The following is a 19533-nucleotide window of genomic DNA, read 5'->3' on the forward strand; positions in this document are numbered from 1 at the left end:
CGGCCTGGAAATAATATGCAAAACTAAAACATTGGGTGGATTAAGCTTGAGAGACCTGAAAATATTTAGTCGAGCCCTAAGAGACAAAACCTGGTGGAGATGGCTCAAGAATCCAAGAGCTTTATGGGGCAAACTATGGAAGGAAAAATATGCTTCGAACATAGACAAAAACCATCTTATACACATGGAAGGGGATATTAAAGGCTCACACCTTTGGAACACAACATGTTGAAACAAATACTTCATTCAAAGCAATAGTTTTTAGGATATTAGAGAAGGAAACTTGTTCCTTTTCTGGGAAGATTCTTGGCATTAATGGCCCAAGCTAGGACGAGAGGGGGAAATGAAAATCCTTAAAGGGAAGCTCACCTCCTAGTGAAATGTCTCTATAACTTGGTGGTGGACTAATCCCCAGGATCAAAGCCAATGGATACAATGGGAACAATGCATTCATTGGCTAGTTGTTATTAGATATGAAACTTAGAACAACCTACCAAAGGAACTAGAAGGAAGGAAAATTAAGGTATAATTGGGAACTGACATTCTTATATGGGGAAATCACCCCCAAGGGAACCTTCAATCTTAAGGAGGCTCACATAATACTAGTGGGAGTAGAGGGACATGTTAGCCTAAACAAGTGAAAGAAGCTATGGGACTCCAAATTGTTACCTAAAGTCACACTTTTTCTTTAAATACTCATGCAAAACAAAATCTGTAAAGAATAGGATTCTAGGGGCCTTCCATATGTCATCTCTATTTTTCCAATTCAGAAATTGTTGAGCATATTTCAAACAACTGTGGAGTTTCATTTGAAATAAGAATTAGAGGTAGACACTCGTTGGATCTAATGAGTACCCTTTATTCATACTTCTGAGAAGACCCACATTGATAAAATTGGAAATTTATTAAAAAAACGCGTTGAAACTTAACTTTTTTAATGTATCTTCAATTTTTTTTATCAACGTGGGTCTTCTCAAAAGTATGCATAAAGGGTGCTCGTTGGATGTTGAATTTAATTCCGCATCCAGCAAGTGTCTACACTTTAAATTTGAGTAAACTTACAGGGAGATAAGCCAAGGATACAATAAAAAAAATAGTTTTCTTGTTTTCCCTTCATAATTCATAACTCTTATTTTATTATTTTAACTATTATTTTATTATTTTTCCATAGGAGGCCACTTTTGGGTTGAAATTTCCTTAATGGGATCATATGGCCATGGTTTTATGTTAACCAAATAAAAACAGGATAAACATACTATCAACTAAGAATGGAGATGCAATGCCTTCTCTAGTCCAGTTGTGAATAGAGCCTGCAAAATTTTCCCAAGATTCATTCTGTGGGAAACTTGGAAAGAATGGAATGGAAGAATTTTCAAATATCAATCATCTAATTTGAATATAGTCTAGCATTTAACTAATTTGGTTTTCTGTTAATCAAATCAAAACAGGAGAAACATACTATGAACTAAGAATGGAGATGCAATCCATTCTCTAGTCCAATTGTGAATAGAGCCTGCAAATTTTTTCCAAGATTCATTCTATGGGAAAGCTGGAAAGACAGGAATGGAATAATTTTCAAATGTCAATCATCTAATTTGGATATAGTCTAGCATTTAATCCTGGAAAATATTAGGGAAATAGTCCTCACAGTCCCTTTGACAAGTCAAGTTTGGGAAAATAATTATAAGGAAACTCATATCCTACCTCTCATGGGGCTAAATCAATCCAAGTCAATCCTTCACGCTCCATAATCCCATCCCAAATATTCATGTCTTGATCAATGGTATCCACCTCCTGAAGGATTTGTAAAGTTGAACTTGCACAGAGCCTCCAAGGGCAACTTAAGGCTAGCCAACTTTGAAGGAGTTTTCAGAAATGATTGAGGTCAAATAATTCATAATTATGTAGGAACTCTCAAAATAAATACTAACAATGTTGCAGAACCTTCAACTTTGGAAGATGGTCTAATCATTAATAATAGCAACAATTACCATAAGATGATAATAAAAGAAGATTTTAAAACAATAATTGACATGATAGAAGGCGATAGAAAGCCTTCAAGTTAGCTCTAACCCCTCTAGACTCCCGAACAGTTGGAGACTTACAACCAACTTAGCCCGAGTAGAGGATCTATTTAAAGAATGAAAACCCTTCTTTTATTTCATGAAGTGGATCGAAAATTGTATGATTTACTTTGGGTAAAATAAAGTAATGAAATTTATGAAATGAAGATATAAATGTTTAAGATTTTTTCCTTTTAAAATTTTTAATTTGGAAATTTATAAAATTGATTTATAATTGGTATATATTTTGTAAGGTTTTTAAAATATATCTGGAAATTTATAAAATTTATTTATAATTGGTATATATTTTGTAAGGTTTTTAAAATATATCTGAGAAATAATTTTATTTTATATATTTTTAATATAATTTAATATATATTTTAAAATTAATAATATTAATTTATACAAATTTTAAATATATATTAATAAAATTAAAAATAAAGTTTTGAATAAAATTTATTGATCTACTTTTTAGATTAAATTAAATATATATACTTTATATATATATATATATATATATATATATATATATATATAGTTAGTTAAAATAAATTTATAATTGATTGATGTACTTTTTAAATTAAATTAAGTATATATACTATATATATATTTTAGTTAAAATAAATTTATAAAATAGTTTGTTAGAATCTATATATATACTTGTGAGGTTAGTTTTTATTTAAGAAAGTACGATCTAAGCACATTTAAGTTGTCAAAATCATCAAGGGATTATATTAAGTTTAGGCTACATCAATCCTTAACATGATTGGATTTTTTGTACCATAATATTTTGAATTGACAATTGTTACACAAAAAGTGTCTTAACATAACATCCTATAGCTAACTATTTTACGTCTCATAGGTTTATAAAAAAATATATAACTTCAATTCTTGTAGTCTTCGTAATTGTATTGTAAAATGATTTATGTAGATTATTATTCATATTTCCTAACAACTACAAATGCTTTCAGGGACCTATACTTATGAAGGAATCACTTACAAGTCATTAGCACCATCTTTAGGGGGTTCTTTTCGTAAATGCCGCAAAATTGTAAGAAAAGCATTAAATATCGATCAAATATGTAATTATGAGAAATGCACACTTGGAGGTGTTTGGAATGGTGGAGGTGGAGATGGTCAAAAGGATATATTTCTAGCATCATATTTTTATGATAGTGCAAATGAGGTGAGATTATTATTCTTTTTACTAATATATATATATATATATATATATATATATATATAGAGAGAGAGAGAGAGAGAGAGAGAGAGAGAGAGAGAGAGAGCACTAACGTTATCCGTGTTTACATATTTCAGGTTGGTGTTATTCCTAGAAACTTATCAAATGCTAAGGTAAGTTTAAGAGAACTTGCAAAGGCGGCCCAAATAGCTTGCACGATAAGTTATAGAGATGCAGATAAAAAGTATCCGAATGTGACAATGAACCTCCCATATGTTTGCATGGACCTTGTGTATCAATACTCTTTATTAGTGGATGGGTTTGGTAAGTTTGATTTAATGAATAGAAAGGAAATAAATGTTGATTTTTTCTTTTGAAATATTTCATATTTGTTACACTAAATTTGGTTTCATTTGTAGGTATCAAGCCTCAGAGAGAAGTAACATTTGTAGATGGGTTAAAGTACAAGGATTACCAGGTTGATGTTTCGTGGGCTGTTGGTGGTGCTATTGATCTTCTTACCTTAGCTACTAAAAGTATGTTGGTAGCCTACTAAATATGCTATCTTGCTAGCAACATTTTATATGTGATTTCAATGTTATCTTTGTAGACATATGACTTATAAATTCACATGCATTGAGCAGTGTGAAAACTATTAAAGTGGATATTGCCTCAGTAAGAACATTAACTTATAATATCTTTAGAATTAAATTTGATGCTTTCTTATTTTGGGTTTAACTTAATATCACATTCAGAATGAGATACAATGTTATTAGGTGATATCATAATTAGGTAGCATATTTATCTGTATTGTTTTATAAACACCAAACATAAAAAAATGGTATACTTTTAGTGGTATTTAGGGTAATTTGCATTGATGATATATAATGTGATAGTTTGGCATTCATGTCTTAATAATAAGTATTTTATATTCCAATGACCATTTATACGTATAACATTATTGGATTTTTTGTTATATTTGTAAGATTAAAAAGGTAATGAAAATGTGTTTTCCACTCTTGTGGTGATAGTAAATCTTAAAAATATTACTTTTGTGGCATCCTTAGCCAACCCAACTAGCCAATAAATGGGTAAGCATGATACAATGCTTTTAACTTTAACCCTTAGAGGCAATATCTCCACAGTGCTAATATAATGTCTCCCATATAAGACTAGAATTAAAATAAATGCATGTACGAATGTTGGTGGGCTTGGGTTTGCAATAAGAATGGTACTCGCCCATACCATCCAACTTTAATCACCAACTTGAGGGTTTTACAAACTTCAAGGTGTTATGCACTATATGTGCAAGTGATCCAAGAGGATCCTGGATGATTGATCTAGGTGGATCTTCAAAAAGTACCAGTGGCATGGTAAAAGACTCAAAACTCAAAGTGACAGAATCTGGATAAGCTTAGCATCAGATCAAGTGCTCGTCATCCTGATTGCAACGGTGCAAACGACACTCAAATCCGAGTTCATATGAAGAAGTTAGAGTAAGTCAAAGTTGATGTTTGACTTGTCTAGGTGGCAGGAGGAGTGACGTGGTAGACACTCTCAGCGAATGGGGAAGTGCCAAGTGGCAGGCTGCCATTAGTCCTGCATTTCGCTTATCGTAGAAAAAGAGGTCGTGGCTTAAGGAGAATCGAGCCTGGCTGTGATTGCGATATCATATATTGCACGTCGGAGGAACGAGTACTTTAGAATTGGCCCTCGACGAAGCCAGGTTGCGATGCGATATAATCACGATCGCATATTGCACAAGTATCACGTTGATATAGATGTATCAATGGACTTCGCCGATTGCGATTTGCAGGGGCGATCTGGATGCAATTTTATAAACTGCATTTTATTATCTCAGTGGGTCCGTGATCATCACAAAGGGTGGGTCTTTTGCTGATTGCGATTGCGATGGGGTCACTCGGATGTGATATGTTATATATCATGTTTTATATTACCGGCGGGTTCTCTGTATTGTAGAGTGCCTGTTGTTGAACCTGGGACTGTTCGCCGATGGTTGGAAACGCTGATATTCTTGTTTCCGGTTTAAATGCACAACTAAAAGGATTTTGCCATGTTTGTAAGAGTTGTTGCCACATACTATTCAGGGCCCCGAGAACCTTTGTGGAATACGCCTGCTCGCTTAACTTGGTTTATTGTTTGCATTGCCCGGGTATTGAGGGATTGCTGCCATGCTTATAAAAGACCATTTTTTGTGTCAGAAAAAGGTAGAGAGGATCAACAAAATAGTTTAGAAGTATTGTACAACAGACCTCGCCTTGAGCAACATGGAAGGTCCGAGAAGTTTCAGAAAGCTCGATTATCCAAATTGGGTGTTTGGATAGGTGTTTTTGCACGATTTGTCGCTGGGGGTTCAGTGGTTCTGTCTGTTTTTGAAGCTGGGCTCTCCATTCTTTGTCCATCTTCTAGCTTGGAGGTATAAGGATTGTAAAGAATGTTGCTTGTACTTTTATGTCTTTTTATGCCACTTAATGAATGAAGGCCTCCCCACTATTGAGTAGGGCTCGGAGACGTAGTCCAAATTGGACGAACTTCATAATCAAATCATTGTGTCATGGTTTTTGTGTTCTTTTGATTATTTCCGCATTGTTTACGTGCTTTTAAGTTCCATGGTTAATTAACTCTGTTATATGTAATTCCGATGCATCTGTAAGTAAAAGATCTTGGATCAAGTTTGGTATCGGAGCAGGTCTTTGTAGATGCGAATTGCATGAGTTTATGCTAACCCGGAACAAGTTGCAAAAAGGAGAAGGAACGCTTAAGTCCTTTGATCTTGAAGCAGGATGTGCACAACGAAGAAGAAACATGGCCAATGAAGAAGCTCGTTGGGAAGAGGAACATAATTTTCGTAAGGTATTCTACAATATGGCAGGGAAAGTAGACAAGATGTTCGTAGAGTATGAGAAGGCACTTGGGCATGAGAAGAAGGATGTCGATGACCATGGGTTAGCAAATCATGAAGATGGTGGAGAAGAGCCTCCTCCCTCTCCTTCTTCAAGTGATGGTTCTCATCACTCTCATCGAAATTCCAAGCAGACATCTAAGAAATCATTCTTCAAGTTAGACGTAAAGTTTTACTTGCCCATATACAATGGAGAGTGTAGTACAAAAAAACTTAATAACTGGATAAGACAAATAGAGGTTTATTGCCGGATCAAGTAGATTGGAGAAGATGAGGCGAAATTCCAATTAGCATCTCTTTCGCTGAGTGGCACTACTCTCGTTTGGTGGGAGAGCAAGTTGCAGAAGGGAAACACAAAGTTAGGTAACCTTCTGTCCTCTTGTTCTAGTTTTATTTCTGCATTGAAAGACCGATTCTACCCTCTGGCTTATAAGTAAAGAGAACTTATGGACTGGCAATATCTAAGGCAAGGTAAGGGCCAGAATGTGCAAAGAGTCACAGAAGAATTTCAAAAACAAGCATTGAATCTGGGCATCTCGTTGTATCAAACGTTGTAATCTTGATCATAAGAAAGAATTATTTGAAATTGTTTCTGATTATGATGGATTGTTTCAAGAACCGAGAGGATTGCCCCCTAAATGGGAAATCCACCATGAGATCCATTTACAACATGATGCTCCTTTACTAAATGTTGGCATGTACAGGATGGCTTCTATTGAGATGGAGGAGATCAAGAAACAGGTGTAGGAACTGTTAAATCAGGGAGTCATCAAATCGAGTTCTTCTCCTTGTGGTTCACCGAGCGTGTTGGTGCCCAAGAAAGACAACACATGGAGAATGTATGTAGATTACAGGGCGCTGAACGAGATTACGGTGAAGAATCGATACCCTCTCCCTCACATTGATGAATTGTTAGATCGGTTGAAAAATGTTGTTTATTCTACAAAGTTGGATTTGCGTAGTGGTTATCACCAGTTTATAATTGCAGAGTTGGATGTTTGGAATACTGCGTTCAAAACCAAACAGGGGCTGTTCAAATGGATGGTGATGCCATTCAGACTGTGCAACACTCCAGCCAAGTTTATGAGGGTAATGAATGATTTGTTTAGGCTTTTTCTTGATCATTTTGTTCTTGTATATCTGGACGATATTCTTGTGTATAGTAGGACATGGGATGAACATGTGTGTCATCTAAAGAAAGTGCTTGATGTTCTGAAAAGTGAAAAGCTATATTTGAAACTGTCAAAATGTGAGTTTGGGAAGACTTCTCTTGTTTATTTAGGCAATATTGTCGGCAATGGACAATTGAAGATATATCCCTCTAAAGTGGAGGCGATTATGAATTGGCCTGAGCCCACGAATGTTACAGAGGTTCGAAGTTTTCTGGGCGCGGTACAATATTGGAGAAGGTTCATTGCGAACTTCTCCATTATCGCAGCCCCCTTGCACGCCTTGACTAGTGTGAAGCAGGTCTTTCAGTGTGGAGGAAAGCAACATAAATCCTTTGACACACTGAAAGAGAAGATCAGCACAACACCAGTGCTAGCCTTACCAGACCTTCAACAGTCTTTTGAAATTGAAATAGATGCCAATGGATATGCCATGGGCGCTGTATTGATGCAACAAAGAAAGCCTGTATGTTACCATTCAGAGACTTTCTCCCAGGCTGTTGTGAATTATCCCACGTATGATAGGGAGTTGTATGCCTTGGTCTAGAGTGTAAAGAAGTGGAAACACTATCTGATCGGCAAGGAGACCATCATCCATACAGATCATTAGCCCTTGCAGTATCTTCAGTCACAAACCAAGCTTCAGCAAGCCCGTCACTTTAGATGGATATGATTCCTCCAACAGTTTCATTTGGTGATAAGATACAAGAAGGGCGCCAAAACAAAGTAGCAGATATGCTTTCTCGCCCTCCTATTTCTGCATCTGTAGTTTTGTAAAATGTTTCTTTATTGTTAGAAAGTTATGCTGAACAATATGCTAACAATAGTGATTTTAAAGAAATCTATGCAAAACTGACTCGTGGATCGCAAGTGGACAATTATTACTTGTTGGGAAATCTATTTTACCACCTTGGCAACTTGTGCATACCTAGTGATGAAAGGATTAATGTAATTAGAGATGCTCATACCTATTTGGTGTTTGGTCATTTTGGTACTGAGAAAACTTTATGTCATTGGGAGATGTTTTGTTTTTGGCCTCATATGAAAAACATTGTGACTCACTTTATAAAGGGTTGTGTGTTGTGTTCTGTTTAAAAGCCCTCTAACAGAAAATTTGGGCTCTACACACCACTCCCTATTCCGAGTTGACCATGGGAAAGTGTGTCCATGGACTTTGTAGGAGGTTTGCCTATGTCTAGGAAAGGTCACGACTATTTGTATGTTGTCGTGGATTGATTTAGTAAAATGTGTATTTTAATGCCTTGTAAAAAGCAGGTCACTACTGAGAAGACTAATTTTCTTTTCTTTTAGCATGTTTGGGTCCATTTTGGGTTGCCCACATCTATTGTGTCAGATTGAGACTCTCGCTTTCTTGGGGAGTTTTGGACTAGCTTGTGGAGAATGATGGACACTAAGCTGAAAAGAAGTACGACATTTCATCCACAGACCAATGCACAAACAGAGGTTGTCAATTGCACTGTGGTACACTTGTTGTGAGGCTATTGTGGGAAACATCCCAAGTTGTGGGATGAACAACTTCCTTATGTGCAACATGCATACAATTGAGCAACACATTCATCTACATAGAGCTCACCGTTTGAGACATGTTTTGGCTATCTACCTAGAGATCCCTTGGACATGGTCTTTGGGAAAGAGGAGGATAACAATGGATGAGATGATAGGGACAAAGCACGGAAGTTCATTCAGCGGATATAGGTGATTCATCAGGCAATGCAGGAGCAGTTGGAGAAGAGTCAAGCTCAGTATAAAGCTCGACATGATAAGCACCGAGTTGACCATCAGTTTCAAGTTGGGGACAGGGTATGGCTCCACATTAGCAAGGATAGAATGGAGGGAGAAGGGAAGAAGTTGAGACCTATCCGATATGGTCCGTTCTCCATATTGGCAAAGATTGGAGACAATGATTTTCGTCTTGACTTGCCTGCTTATATGAAAATGTACTCAGTGGTAAATGTAGAAAACCTGAAGCTTTATGAACCTCCATTGATTATGGATACCGAGGAGGTCGCACAGATTGCTACAATGGACGCTTTTGCACCAGTGTATCTAGATAAGTTGCTTGAAGATATCATACTCGACCGGAAAACCCGAACTTCACAACGAGGAGATGTGGAGTATATCCATGTTGGCTTCAAAGAAATGCATCCAAGCAAAGCTTGATGGATGGAGAAGGAAAAAGTGAGGGAGCAATTTCCTCACTTGCCACTTGACTGAAAGGTCTTTTGGTGGTCCAAAAGCTCTTAGTGGGGAGGATTGATCTAGGTGGATCTTCAAAAAGTACCACTGGCATGGTAAAAGGCTCAAAACTCAAAGTGGCAAAATCTGGGTAAACTTAGCATTGCATCGAAGTGCTCGTCATCTTGGTTCCAACAGTGCTAACGAAACTCAAATTCGAGTTCATATGAAGAAGCTAGAGTAAGTCAAAGTTGATGTTTGACTTGTTTAGGTGGCAAGAGGAGTGGCGTGGTAGACACTTTCAACGGATAGGGAAGTGCCAAGTGGCAGGCTGCCATTGGTCTCACATTCCTCTTATTGCAGAAAAAGAGGTCGTAGCTTAAGGAGAGTTGGCCTCGATAGGATCTCGATAGCGATTGTGATATCGCATATCGCAGGTCGAAGGAGGAACGAGTACTTAAGAATCAACCCCAAACGAAGCCAGGTTGAGATGCGATATAATTGCGATCACATTTCACATAAGTACCATGTCGATATACCTGTTACCGATGGACTCCGCTGATTGCCATTTGTAGGGAGGATCCGGATGCGATATTTTATAAATTGCATTATATTATCCCGGTGGGTCCGCGATCATCACAGAGCGTGGGTCTTCTACCAATTGCGATTGCGATGGGGTCCCCTAGATGCGATATGTTATATATCATGTTTTATATTCCTGGCGGGTCTGCTGTATCGCAGAGTGCCTGTTGTTTGGGCCTGGGACTGCCCGCCGATGGTTGTAAATGTTGATAGTCTTGTCGCCGGTTTAAACATAGTTAAAAGATTTTTTCCATGTTTGTAAGGGTTGTTGCCACATACTATTCACGGGCTCGAGAACATCTCTGGAATACGCTCTCTCGCTTAACTTGGCCTATTGTTTGAACTTCCCGGGTAGTAAGGGATTGCCCTATTGTTTGTGTCAGAAGAAGGTAGAGGGGATCAACAGAATAGTTCAAAAGTATTGTACAACAGACCTTGACCCTTGCAGTAGGTTAGGACCTCGCCTTGAGCAACAACGAGGTTCCGAGAAGTTGCAAAAGGCCCGATTATCCAAATTGGGTGTTTGGATAGGTGTTTTTACACGATTTTTCGCTAAGAGTTCAGTAGTTCTGTCTGTTTCTGAAGCTGGGATCTCCATTCTTTGTCCATCTTTCAGCTTGGAGATATAATGATTGTAAAGAATGTTGCTTGTACTTTTATCTCTTTTTATGCCACTTAATGAATGAAGGCCTCTCAATTATTGAGTAGGGCCCGGAGACAGTCCAAATTGGACGAACTTCGTAATCAAATCATTGTGTCATGGTTTTTGTGTTCTTTTGATTATTTCCGCATTGTTTACGTGCTTTTAAGTTCCATGGTTAATTAACTCTGTTATATGTAATTCTGATGCATTTGTAAGCAAAATATCTTGGATCAACGAGCCATAATGACTAATGAAGGGGCAAATGGTACCCTAGGTCTTACTCTAATGGTTCAGGTAAATGAGAGTCTACTAATAATCCATGGTTGTTACTTACCAAATTAGAAATTTATCTAACTATAATTGCAAGGAAACCTAATCGATCATTTGAAACAAATTCTACTTTGCTGATTACATTTAAATTAACTTGAAGAGAATAAATTTATTGTAGGTAAAACATAACTGTTGATAATCTAACGAATTTATAGAAAACAACAATCAAATTGCAAATAAAACACATAAAACATTAACAAGAATTGAATGAAGACTATTTAAATCTTGATCCCCCTTTTGTTGAGTGTTATTTCCTAATGCCATTAGTGGTGTTGGAGGTAAGATATGCATTGATGTTTATATGATGAAGAAAGAGAGATCTGCAATGTTCTATTGGAATAGTTGTAAAACTATAGGAAACTTGTCCAACATGTTAAAGGAAGCTATTAAAAGAGATGAAATTCCTTTATGCACATAATAACTACTTTATTTATCTTTAAAAAGTCATATCAATTAGATCTATGTATGGGAAAGTAATTTTGATATGAAGTTAAATTTTATACAAGAAAGTAAATGACTACAATTTTGAAATTTTTGCAAACAATGATTTATAAAGAAATGGTAAAACAATAAAGAGAGATATGGAAATAAAATACAAAAGATTTCTTGGAGTCCTTTGGGTGGGCCCTCTTCAAGGTACTCAAGAAACTAAAAAGGATCACTAATAACATCATAATTTAACATGTAAAACCTTAAAATGTATATTAAGAAAGATTAAAAATGTATATGTTAGGTAAAAATGACATTGTAGATGGGCCTATAGATTTGTTATTGCAAGGGTCTGTTAGATACCTCTGCATAGAGTATTGCACACTCTTGTGCAACCACACCTTCTAGTTCTATTCTCCCTTCCTATTCATGGTCATGTTTCTTTCTGCATTCCTTCTTGATATCCCAAGCCATGTATCCGGTGAAGTCTTCTTGATGGTAGAAGCCTATCAATTCTTTAATTTCTTTCCATTCATTATCTTCTTTTGGCAAAGGTTTGTTTTTGTCCTAAGTAAGAGTGGTGAGATGAACCTTAATCCAATTCATTTTGTACCCAAAGTCTATACTAATTTCTTATATAGTAGTGTCCTTGTTATGACAACGTCTACATTGGTAGGGGAGTGAGGTTCTCTAATTTGAAGATTGTAGGTAAATTATTGGCATCTTATTTGGCAATCCAGGTTGGCTTCCAAGGAAAATTTTAAGGATGGAAACTATAAAATGTTTATTGATATATTTGTAATGTTATTTAAAAATTTATAATGATTTTATATATAGTCTTTATATAATGTTGGTGATTTTTAAGGTAAAATAATTTTATATTCTAAAATTTGGGTGAATTGTCTTTTATAAAAATTGGAATTTGGCGAATCTTTTTTGTGGAAAAATCATGGAAAATTATCCCATTGGGCAAACATTAGCCCCTAAAATTTTCCATGTTTGCGTTTTCTCCTAATGGTGTGATTTTATTCTCAAGATGTGATATGGCCTCTTCTTGTCTACTTTTCCATATCGGAATGAGCTAGTACTTGATTAGAAGATATAATCTAATGGGTTTCCAAGATTATATTTGGTTTAAGCGGTTATGCTTTTTTGCATAGGAAGCTAGAAAAATGTTCTTCTCTATACTTTTTAAATTTTAATTTCCTCAGTCCTTAATTTTTCATGCCTGAGCCATGAGGCTAGAGCATTAACTACGCATCTCCCATATAAGGATTGGGATCCCAGGTATGTGGATGAGAAATGATAAATTCGTGAAGGTAGAACTTACATAGCCTTTTCTTCTCGTCCATACTACTATTTTGATATGTCTATATTAATGCATGGGGTGTTTGAATGCTAAATTCACCTTGTTGTGTAAAGTTGGAAATTTGGTGCTTTCTTTTAGGAGTTACTATTTGCTGCCTTCTTCTTGCAATTTTAAAATCATCATATCTTCTTGTTAGAGGTAAGTTTTGGAGTAGCTTTGGTTGTGCGCGTGTAGTCAGGGAAAGTAGACACAATGTACTCGAATGTCATGCAGGCTTGGTAGAGTGTGCAATGTTAGTACATAGTGAAGAATTGCATAGTCAGCAACGATGTAGAAGCGAAGAAGTGACTAGGCGAGAAATTGGAAAATTTGAAAATTTCAACTACCCACATTATTAGTTAGTCTAGTTTTAGTAATAGCAATTTTATTGCCCATAGTAATAATTTTTACCAAAGTACTTCCCATTGTAGTTTGTGCATGTAATTTTGTATAAATCAGCAGTAGATAACATGATTGGGGTTGATCGGTTGGTTAGTTGGGTTCTTTTAGTCGGCTAGTGAATAAATTGGCTTTTGGGTTGAGTCCATAATCTTGTTATGCTGAACTAGGGTAGTGAGCTGTGGGGAACCATGTGGTAACGACATATGTATTTCATCTGGCAACTTTTTGTAATAAGAATAATGGATTTAGTTCTACATGTTTATTGTTTTGTATTTGCATGTTGATTTCTTTGATGAGTAGTGTTTAGATGTGACAAACTGTCATCCTGTGGACCTGTATGCACCTTCACTCTCCCTTTCTACTTTGTTAGATAAGAGAAAGATTCCAATGAGAACTTGGGATAATCCCAAGCTTTTGGCGAAGATACTCAAATGCTTCACGAGGTAATGGTTTGGTAAAGATGTCAGCAATTTTATTCTTTGTGCCAACATATTCAAGCTTGATATTCTTTTAGGCGGTCTGCTCTCTAACAAAATGATATTTGATCGGAATGTTCTTTGTTTTGGAATGCATTACAAGATTTTTAGAGACACTGATGGCACTGGTGCTATCATAGAAGATGGGAATAGGCTCATCAAACTTAACTTGAAGATCTTGCAAGGTTTGCTTCATCTGGAGAACTTGAGTACAAGAAGATGTTGTCGCGATGTATTCTACTTCCACTGTGGATAATAAGATTGAACACTGTTTTTTACTTAACCATGAGACAAGGAAACCACCTAGGTATAACGCTTCTCCACCAGTACTCTTACAATCATCAACACTTCTTGCCCATTTTGCATCTCTATAAGATTGGATGACCAAATAATTTCCTTTGGGATACTAGAGATCATATTCTACTGTGCCCTTAAGATATCGAAGAATTCTTTTGACGATAATGATATGAGATTCTTTTGGTGCTACTTGAAATCATGCTACTTGTCCAACTGGTTGCATCACATCTAGTCGGGATGCTATCACATATAGGAGACTACCAATCATGGATATATACAACCTTTGGTCCACATCCTTTGATGAGTCTTCTAAGCTTAACTTGCAACCTGTTACCATGGGGGTAAGGATTGGCTTGCAATCTTCCATCTGGAATTTCTTGAGCATTTCTTTGATGTACTTGGTTTGATATATGAATATTCCTTTATCCTGCTAAGAAATCTGAAGCCCTAAAAAGTATGTCAATTCGCCAAGCATAGACATTTCAAACTCACTTTGCATTTTTGTGGCAAAGTCTTTACCTAATCTGCCATCACTGCTTCCAAAGATTATATCATCCACATATACTTCGATAATTGTTAGGTTATCTCGATCCACTTTCACATAAAGATTGTTGTCAACACTTCCTTTCTTGAATCCCTATTGATGTAGATATCCGTCAAGACGAGCATACCAAGCCCTAGGAGCTTGCTTGAGACCATATAGATCCTTCTTTAATCTGTAGACATAGTCTTCTTTGTTAGAGAGCAGAAAACCTTCGGCTTTTTCAATGTAAAATTCTTCCTCCAATTCACCATTTATAAATGCTGACTTAACATCCATTTGGTAGACCTTAATTTTTCTCGAGCAAGCATAAGCGAGAAACATCCTGATAGCTTCCATTCTGACAACGGGAGCAAAGTTTTCTTCAAAATCGATTCCTTCAATCTATGCATATCCTTTGCAGACTAATCTTCCCTTGTTCCTGGTAACCTGTAATCCTTCAACTGTTTTGCTCCTCTTAACCTGTAATGAAACTGTCATCTTGTTCAAATTACCTTCCTGTCAATCGTATACTTGTGCCATATACTACTGCATAAACTCCTCCTCTACAAACATTAAGGAGTCAACAAGCTATATTGTTCAAAATAGTGAGTCACCTAATGGGACATCTTGACTTGAGTCATTATCTGAAGCAACTGCTAATTCCTCATGGCCTTTTGCTTTTACAAATCCTGAAAGCATAACTATTGAAACCTTGTTATTTGCTTGGTATTCCTGTACCTGTTTCCTTTTCCAGACCTTGTTATTCCTGCAATATCGAGCCATGTGCCCATAGTTATGACACTTGAAGCATTCAATGTTGTCCATAGGTGATTCTATCTGATATCTGCAACTGCGAGAGTTATGGCCATAATTATGGCATTTGAAACATTCAATGTTTGGCCCATCTAGCACGTATTCTCTTTTGACAAAATCATCATGGAACTTGTTTCGTGATCCTGCAAACTTGCTTCTATGGTTTTGCAAATAATGATTGTACCTGTAAAAAACTTCACAATCCCTAGCCATATGTCCATAGTTAGCACATAAAAATCAATAACCATTAAATAAATGTGCGTACCAGAATGGCTCATTCGGATGCGATGGTCCTTGATAGTTGTACTTGTCAATAACTTTACAATCCTTGGCCATATGTCCATAGTTAGCGCATGAAAAACAATAACCATTAAATAAACTTACATACCTGGAAAATTTTTCATTCTTCTTTGGAGGCGCTGTTGTAGTTTGTTGTGGTCCTTTGTTCTTGATTGCTTTGGTCTTGTTCTTTGGAGTTGCAACACTCTTCTTTGGCTTTTCACTTTGATCAAGTTCCTTCTTAGAATCATCCTGCGAAGATGTGGAGCTTGTACCTTCATCAACTGGAGCTTTACCATCTTTAATTGCCTTCTTTTTTTCTTCTTCACATATCTTATCTTGTAAGTGTTCTTTTTGCGATCCCTTAAGTTTGTTGATCTCATCACGGGTTGCATCAAGTTCTTGTTTCTTTTGAGCAAGATCTTCTTGAAACCATGTTTTCAAGATCTTCCTTCTTTTTTCTACTTCCTCAACCTGTAGCTTGAGAAGAGTGGTATTCTCTACTCTGTTGAGAACCTGTATTTGTTCCTTCTTCTTCTCATTTTCAATCCTGAGCCTACTTATTTCTACTGAAGATGTTTCTAATTCATTTTTCTTTTGGTCAGCAACGAACATGTATCTTTGATTAGATTCCTTCCTTTCAATTTCTTCTTCCTGCATCTGTTGTGTGATCCTGCTAATCTCTGCAAATGTTGTGTCAAGTTTTTGTTGCTTCTGTTGGACTTCTCTCTTGAGGTCTCGTTTCACTGTATTGTCGATTTCGTCCAAATGAGTTCTAACACTGCTCATCATCTTCTCAGACTCTTCATTTTCTTTGATGAGTTCTTTTGCTATCTTCAATTCTGCTCCCAAAAGTCTTGTCTTTTCCTTTCGACTTTTGAGTTCCTTTATCACCTTGATCACTTGATTTTGAAACTCCGTTTTACTCATTTCTCCCATTTCTCCCATTTCTTCATCATAATCAGAAGGATCCGAATTTTAAATAACATCTTGACCTGATTGGTTTGTTGAATAGAGATTATGAAGCTTTTCCCAAAGAGCTTTAGCTATTGAACATTGACCAACTTTTGTTTTCATAGAATTTGGAAAAACATTTAAAATTACATTCATGTCCTTCGAATTGTACCTTTAACTTCGTCGGTAGATGTGTCTTCAGAAACAATTGATTCCCATACTCCATGTGCCTGCAAATGTAATTCCATCCGGGATTCCCATAGCCAGTAATTATTTGCATCAAAATCAGGGGTTGGTACACAATACTCACTTTCTTCAGATTTTGTTGTACTTGTACCTTTCTTTGAAATCCTTGTAACCTGCTTCTTTGAATTTCCCATCTTTGTGCTATGAAAACTGACTTCTAGTGGTTACACTATTATTGAAGGAACCAAGCTCTGATACCAATTGTTGGAAATACTGAGAGGGGGGTGAATCAATATTCCTTAGCAATTAACACTTTTTTTTTTTTTCCAAGGAAAAAAACGGTAACCTTTTATTAAAAAATTAATGAAAAGTTACACTAGCAGATGCATTGAAGCATTCCGTAAGCTGCCACATGGGCTCGAGTGCTTTCGCACCCCACGCAACGTTAGAAGACTAACGTGCACAAAGAATAAGAAAAGAGAAAGAGAGGAGAGAGAAAGAAAAGGGCAGAAAAAACTGAGTTCCTTCAAGTTTTTCTTCCCTTTTTCTTTTCGACCTTGCGCCACTCTCCTTGAGGGGGCTCGATCGAAGCAATGACTATCTGTGTTTCTGCATTCTGTGGGCCTGTTTCTTTGTCTGAGTCTGAGGTATCTGAGAGGTGATGCCGCTTGATGCCTCCCATACTTTGATCCACTCTCATCATCTCTGCCTGATTCTTCTCTGCCTGATTTGAGTGATGCTGTGAGTCCTTTGTGACTGGTGTGGTTCCCTTCTGAGTCTCTTTTTCTTGAGAAAGCTCTGCTTTCTCTGCAGGAGGCTCTTCCTCCTCTGCTTCTGATTCTTCGTCCTCTGAGTCTGGGGTGGAGAATTGCCATCCTTTCCTCTGCTTCCCTTTCTGCTTCTTCTTACTGTTTGTTTTCTTGGCTTCTGGACATGTGCTTTGCAGGTGTCCTGTCTGCCTACAGAGCCTGCATCTGAAAGCGGTGTTTTCATAGTCTAGTGCTTGCAACCAGTTTTGTTGTTTGTAGATCAGCCTGATATTATCCGGCAGCCCTTTGCTTAGATCTACTTCCACACATATGCGTGCGAAAGTGTAGATCCTTTCGTCAATCCTTTCCAGATCTGTTTTGATATATTTCCCTATGCTGTTCCCAATACCTTCCAGTACTTTTTCACTCCAGAAGTGTAGAGGAAGGTTGTAAAGACGAACCCACACCGGCACTGTGGATACAGTCATTTTGTTTGGATCGAAATCTGAAAACCATGGGGTCATAAACAGCCCCGCTGTTCCCCAAAACCAAGGCCCAGCGCTGATGACTGTATCTCTGACTTCCTTGGATGTAAATCTGACTATAAAAAACCCCTTGGAGCATAGATGTATATCACATTCCATGGTCCAGTTGGTAAAGATCCAATGGAATAGATCCATTGGCTTAGGCCAAAAACTGTTAAAACGACATATAAGGGCCTGCGTTTCATAGGACTTAACGAAATCATCAAGTCCTGTGGAGTCAAGGTTCAGGGCTGGGGAATGCCCCAGTTGGTCTACTATGTATGGCCTGGGTTTGTATCCGCCGTGATCTGGAGAGGGCCCTGAGTTCCTGTTGCCTTGTAATATGTTTTTGTAGGATGTGCCTCCCTTAGGTTGATGTTGGGGTGCTGTTCCTTTCCCCTTGTCTCCCCCTGAGGAGCTTGACTGTCCCTGTGGCTGAGCCCCTCCTCTCAGCCTCAGATTTAAAACAATGTGTGTTCCTGGGCTGATCTCATAGCTTCCCAACGTTCTAGAGTCCTGAAGGGACCATCTACCGCTGACCAAATGTTGGATCTGAACTGGGTAACCCAGCTCTGTCCAAATCTGCTGTTTCAGCTGCAAGATGGTGCCTCCTGCATGAACCCACACTAATCGGGTTTTCCCTTCAGGGGATTTAATGAAAATCTGAAAACGATTTGTTCTTACCTGCTCTGACTGCGAGCAATCTTTCAGATTCGACCTCGATTTGAGTCGCCTTTCTTTGTGCGTGACTGGATCTGCGAAACCTCTGTTCGATCTATGCTTGGGACCGCAGATCTGCTGCCTGGGATCTCTAAAGTTGGCTGGATCAAGTAGATCTAGGCCAGATCTGCAAAATTTTGGCCAGTGTATTGATAGAGGGCGCAGATCTGCAGCATGCAAACCTCCCCTGCCATTGCTCCGTGCGATCTGTGACTGGCGCGTCCTGGCCTCTGAGTGCTGTAAGTCATGATGGCAGAACGCATGATCCCTTGAGGCAGAAAACCCCATCGATCCGTTGCCGCGGAGATCCGGAAGGTATTGGGGCGTTTGACTGCGCCATTTCACAGGTAAAACCTTTTCAGCATCGTATGGGGCGGCTCTCACCGTAGCTCCGAGCCTTGGGTCGACCCCTGCAACAGCCTTTGGACTGGTTGCGGCCGTAGACAGCTCTCTGCACAGACAAACCCTAACGCTCGCCATCCGATCTTTTTAGCAATTAACACTTTTAAATCTTTTCAGAACATTAGTTAATCTTCAATTATTATTAATGTTTATGCAGTAATAACAGTAAATAAAAGAACATAATAAGCACAAGAATTTTATGTGGAAAACCCCCTCCGGGTCAAAAACCACCTAACGGTTTTCTAATAAATTCTTTAATCTTCAGCGCCAACTGAAATGAAAGCAACAACTTCCTAGAATTCTAGAAAATCATTCTTCTTCAGCTCCCATTGGAAGGACGCCCCA

At 37.6% G+C, this 19533-nt stretch overlaps 1 protein-coding gene across 1 annotated transcript in view; it reads left to right on the forward strand.

The window, feature by feature from the left end:
* Positions 1 to 3981, forward strand: part of LOC149163805 (apyrase-like) — a 273199-nt gene extending 269218 nt beyond the window's left edge. The window contains exons 7-9 of the mRNA XM_089431874.1: positions 3035 to 3249; positions 3381 to 3567; positions 3663 to 3981. Coding sequence (XP_089288000.1) covers positions 3035 to 3249; positions 3381 to 3567; positions 3663 to 3799 — 539 coding nt within the window. The 3' untranslated portion in view covers positions 3800 to 3981. The remainder of the gene's footprint in view (positions 1 to 3034; positions 3250 to 3380; positions 3568 to 3662) is intronic.
* Positions 3982 to 19533: the final 15552 nt, after the last annotated feature.

This window comes from Pinus tabuliformis, chromosome 5_1, assembly GCF_031772625.1.
Source record: "Pinus tabuliformis cultivar Carrire ecotype Pingquan chromosome 5_1, CPIR1, whole genome shotgun sequence".
NCBI lineage: Eukaryota > Viridiplantae > Streptophyta > Pinopsida > Pinales > Pinaceae > Pinus > Pinus tabuliformis.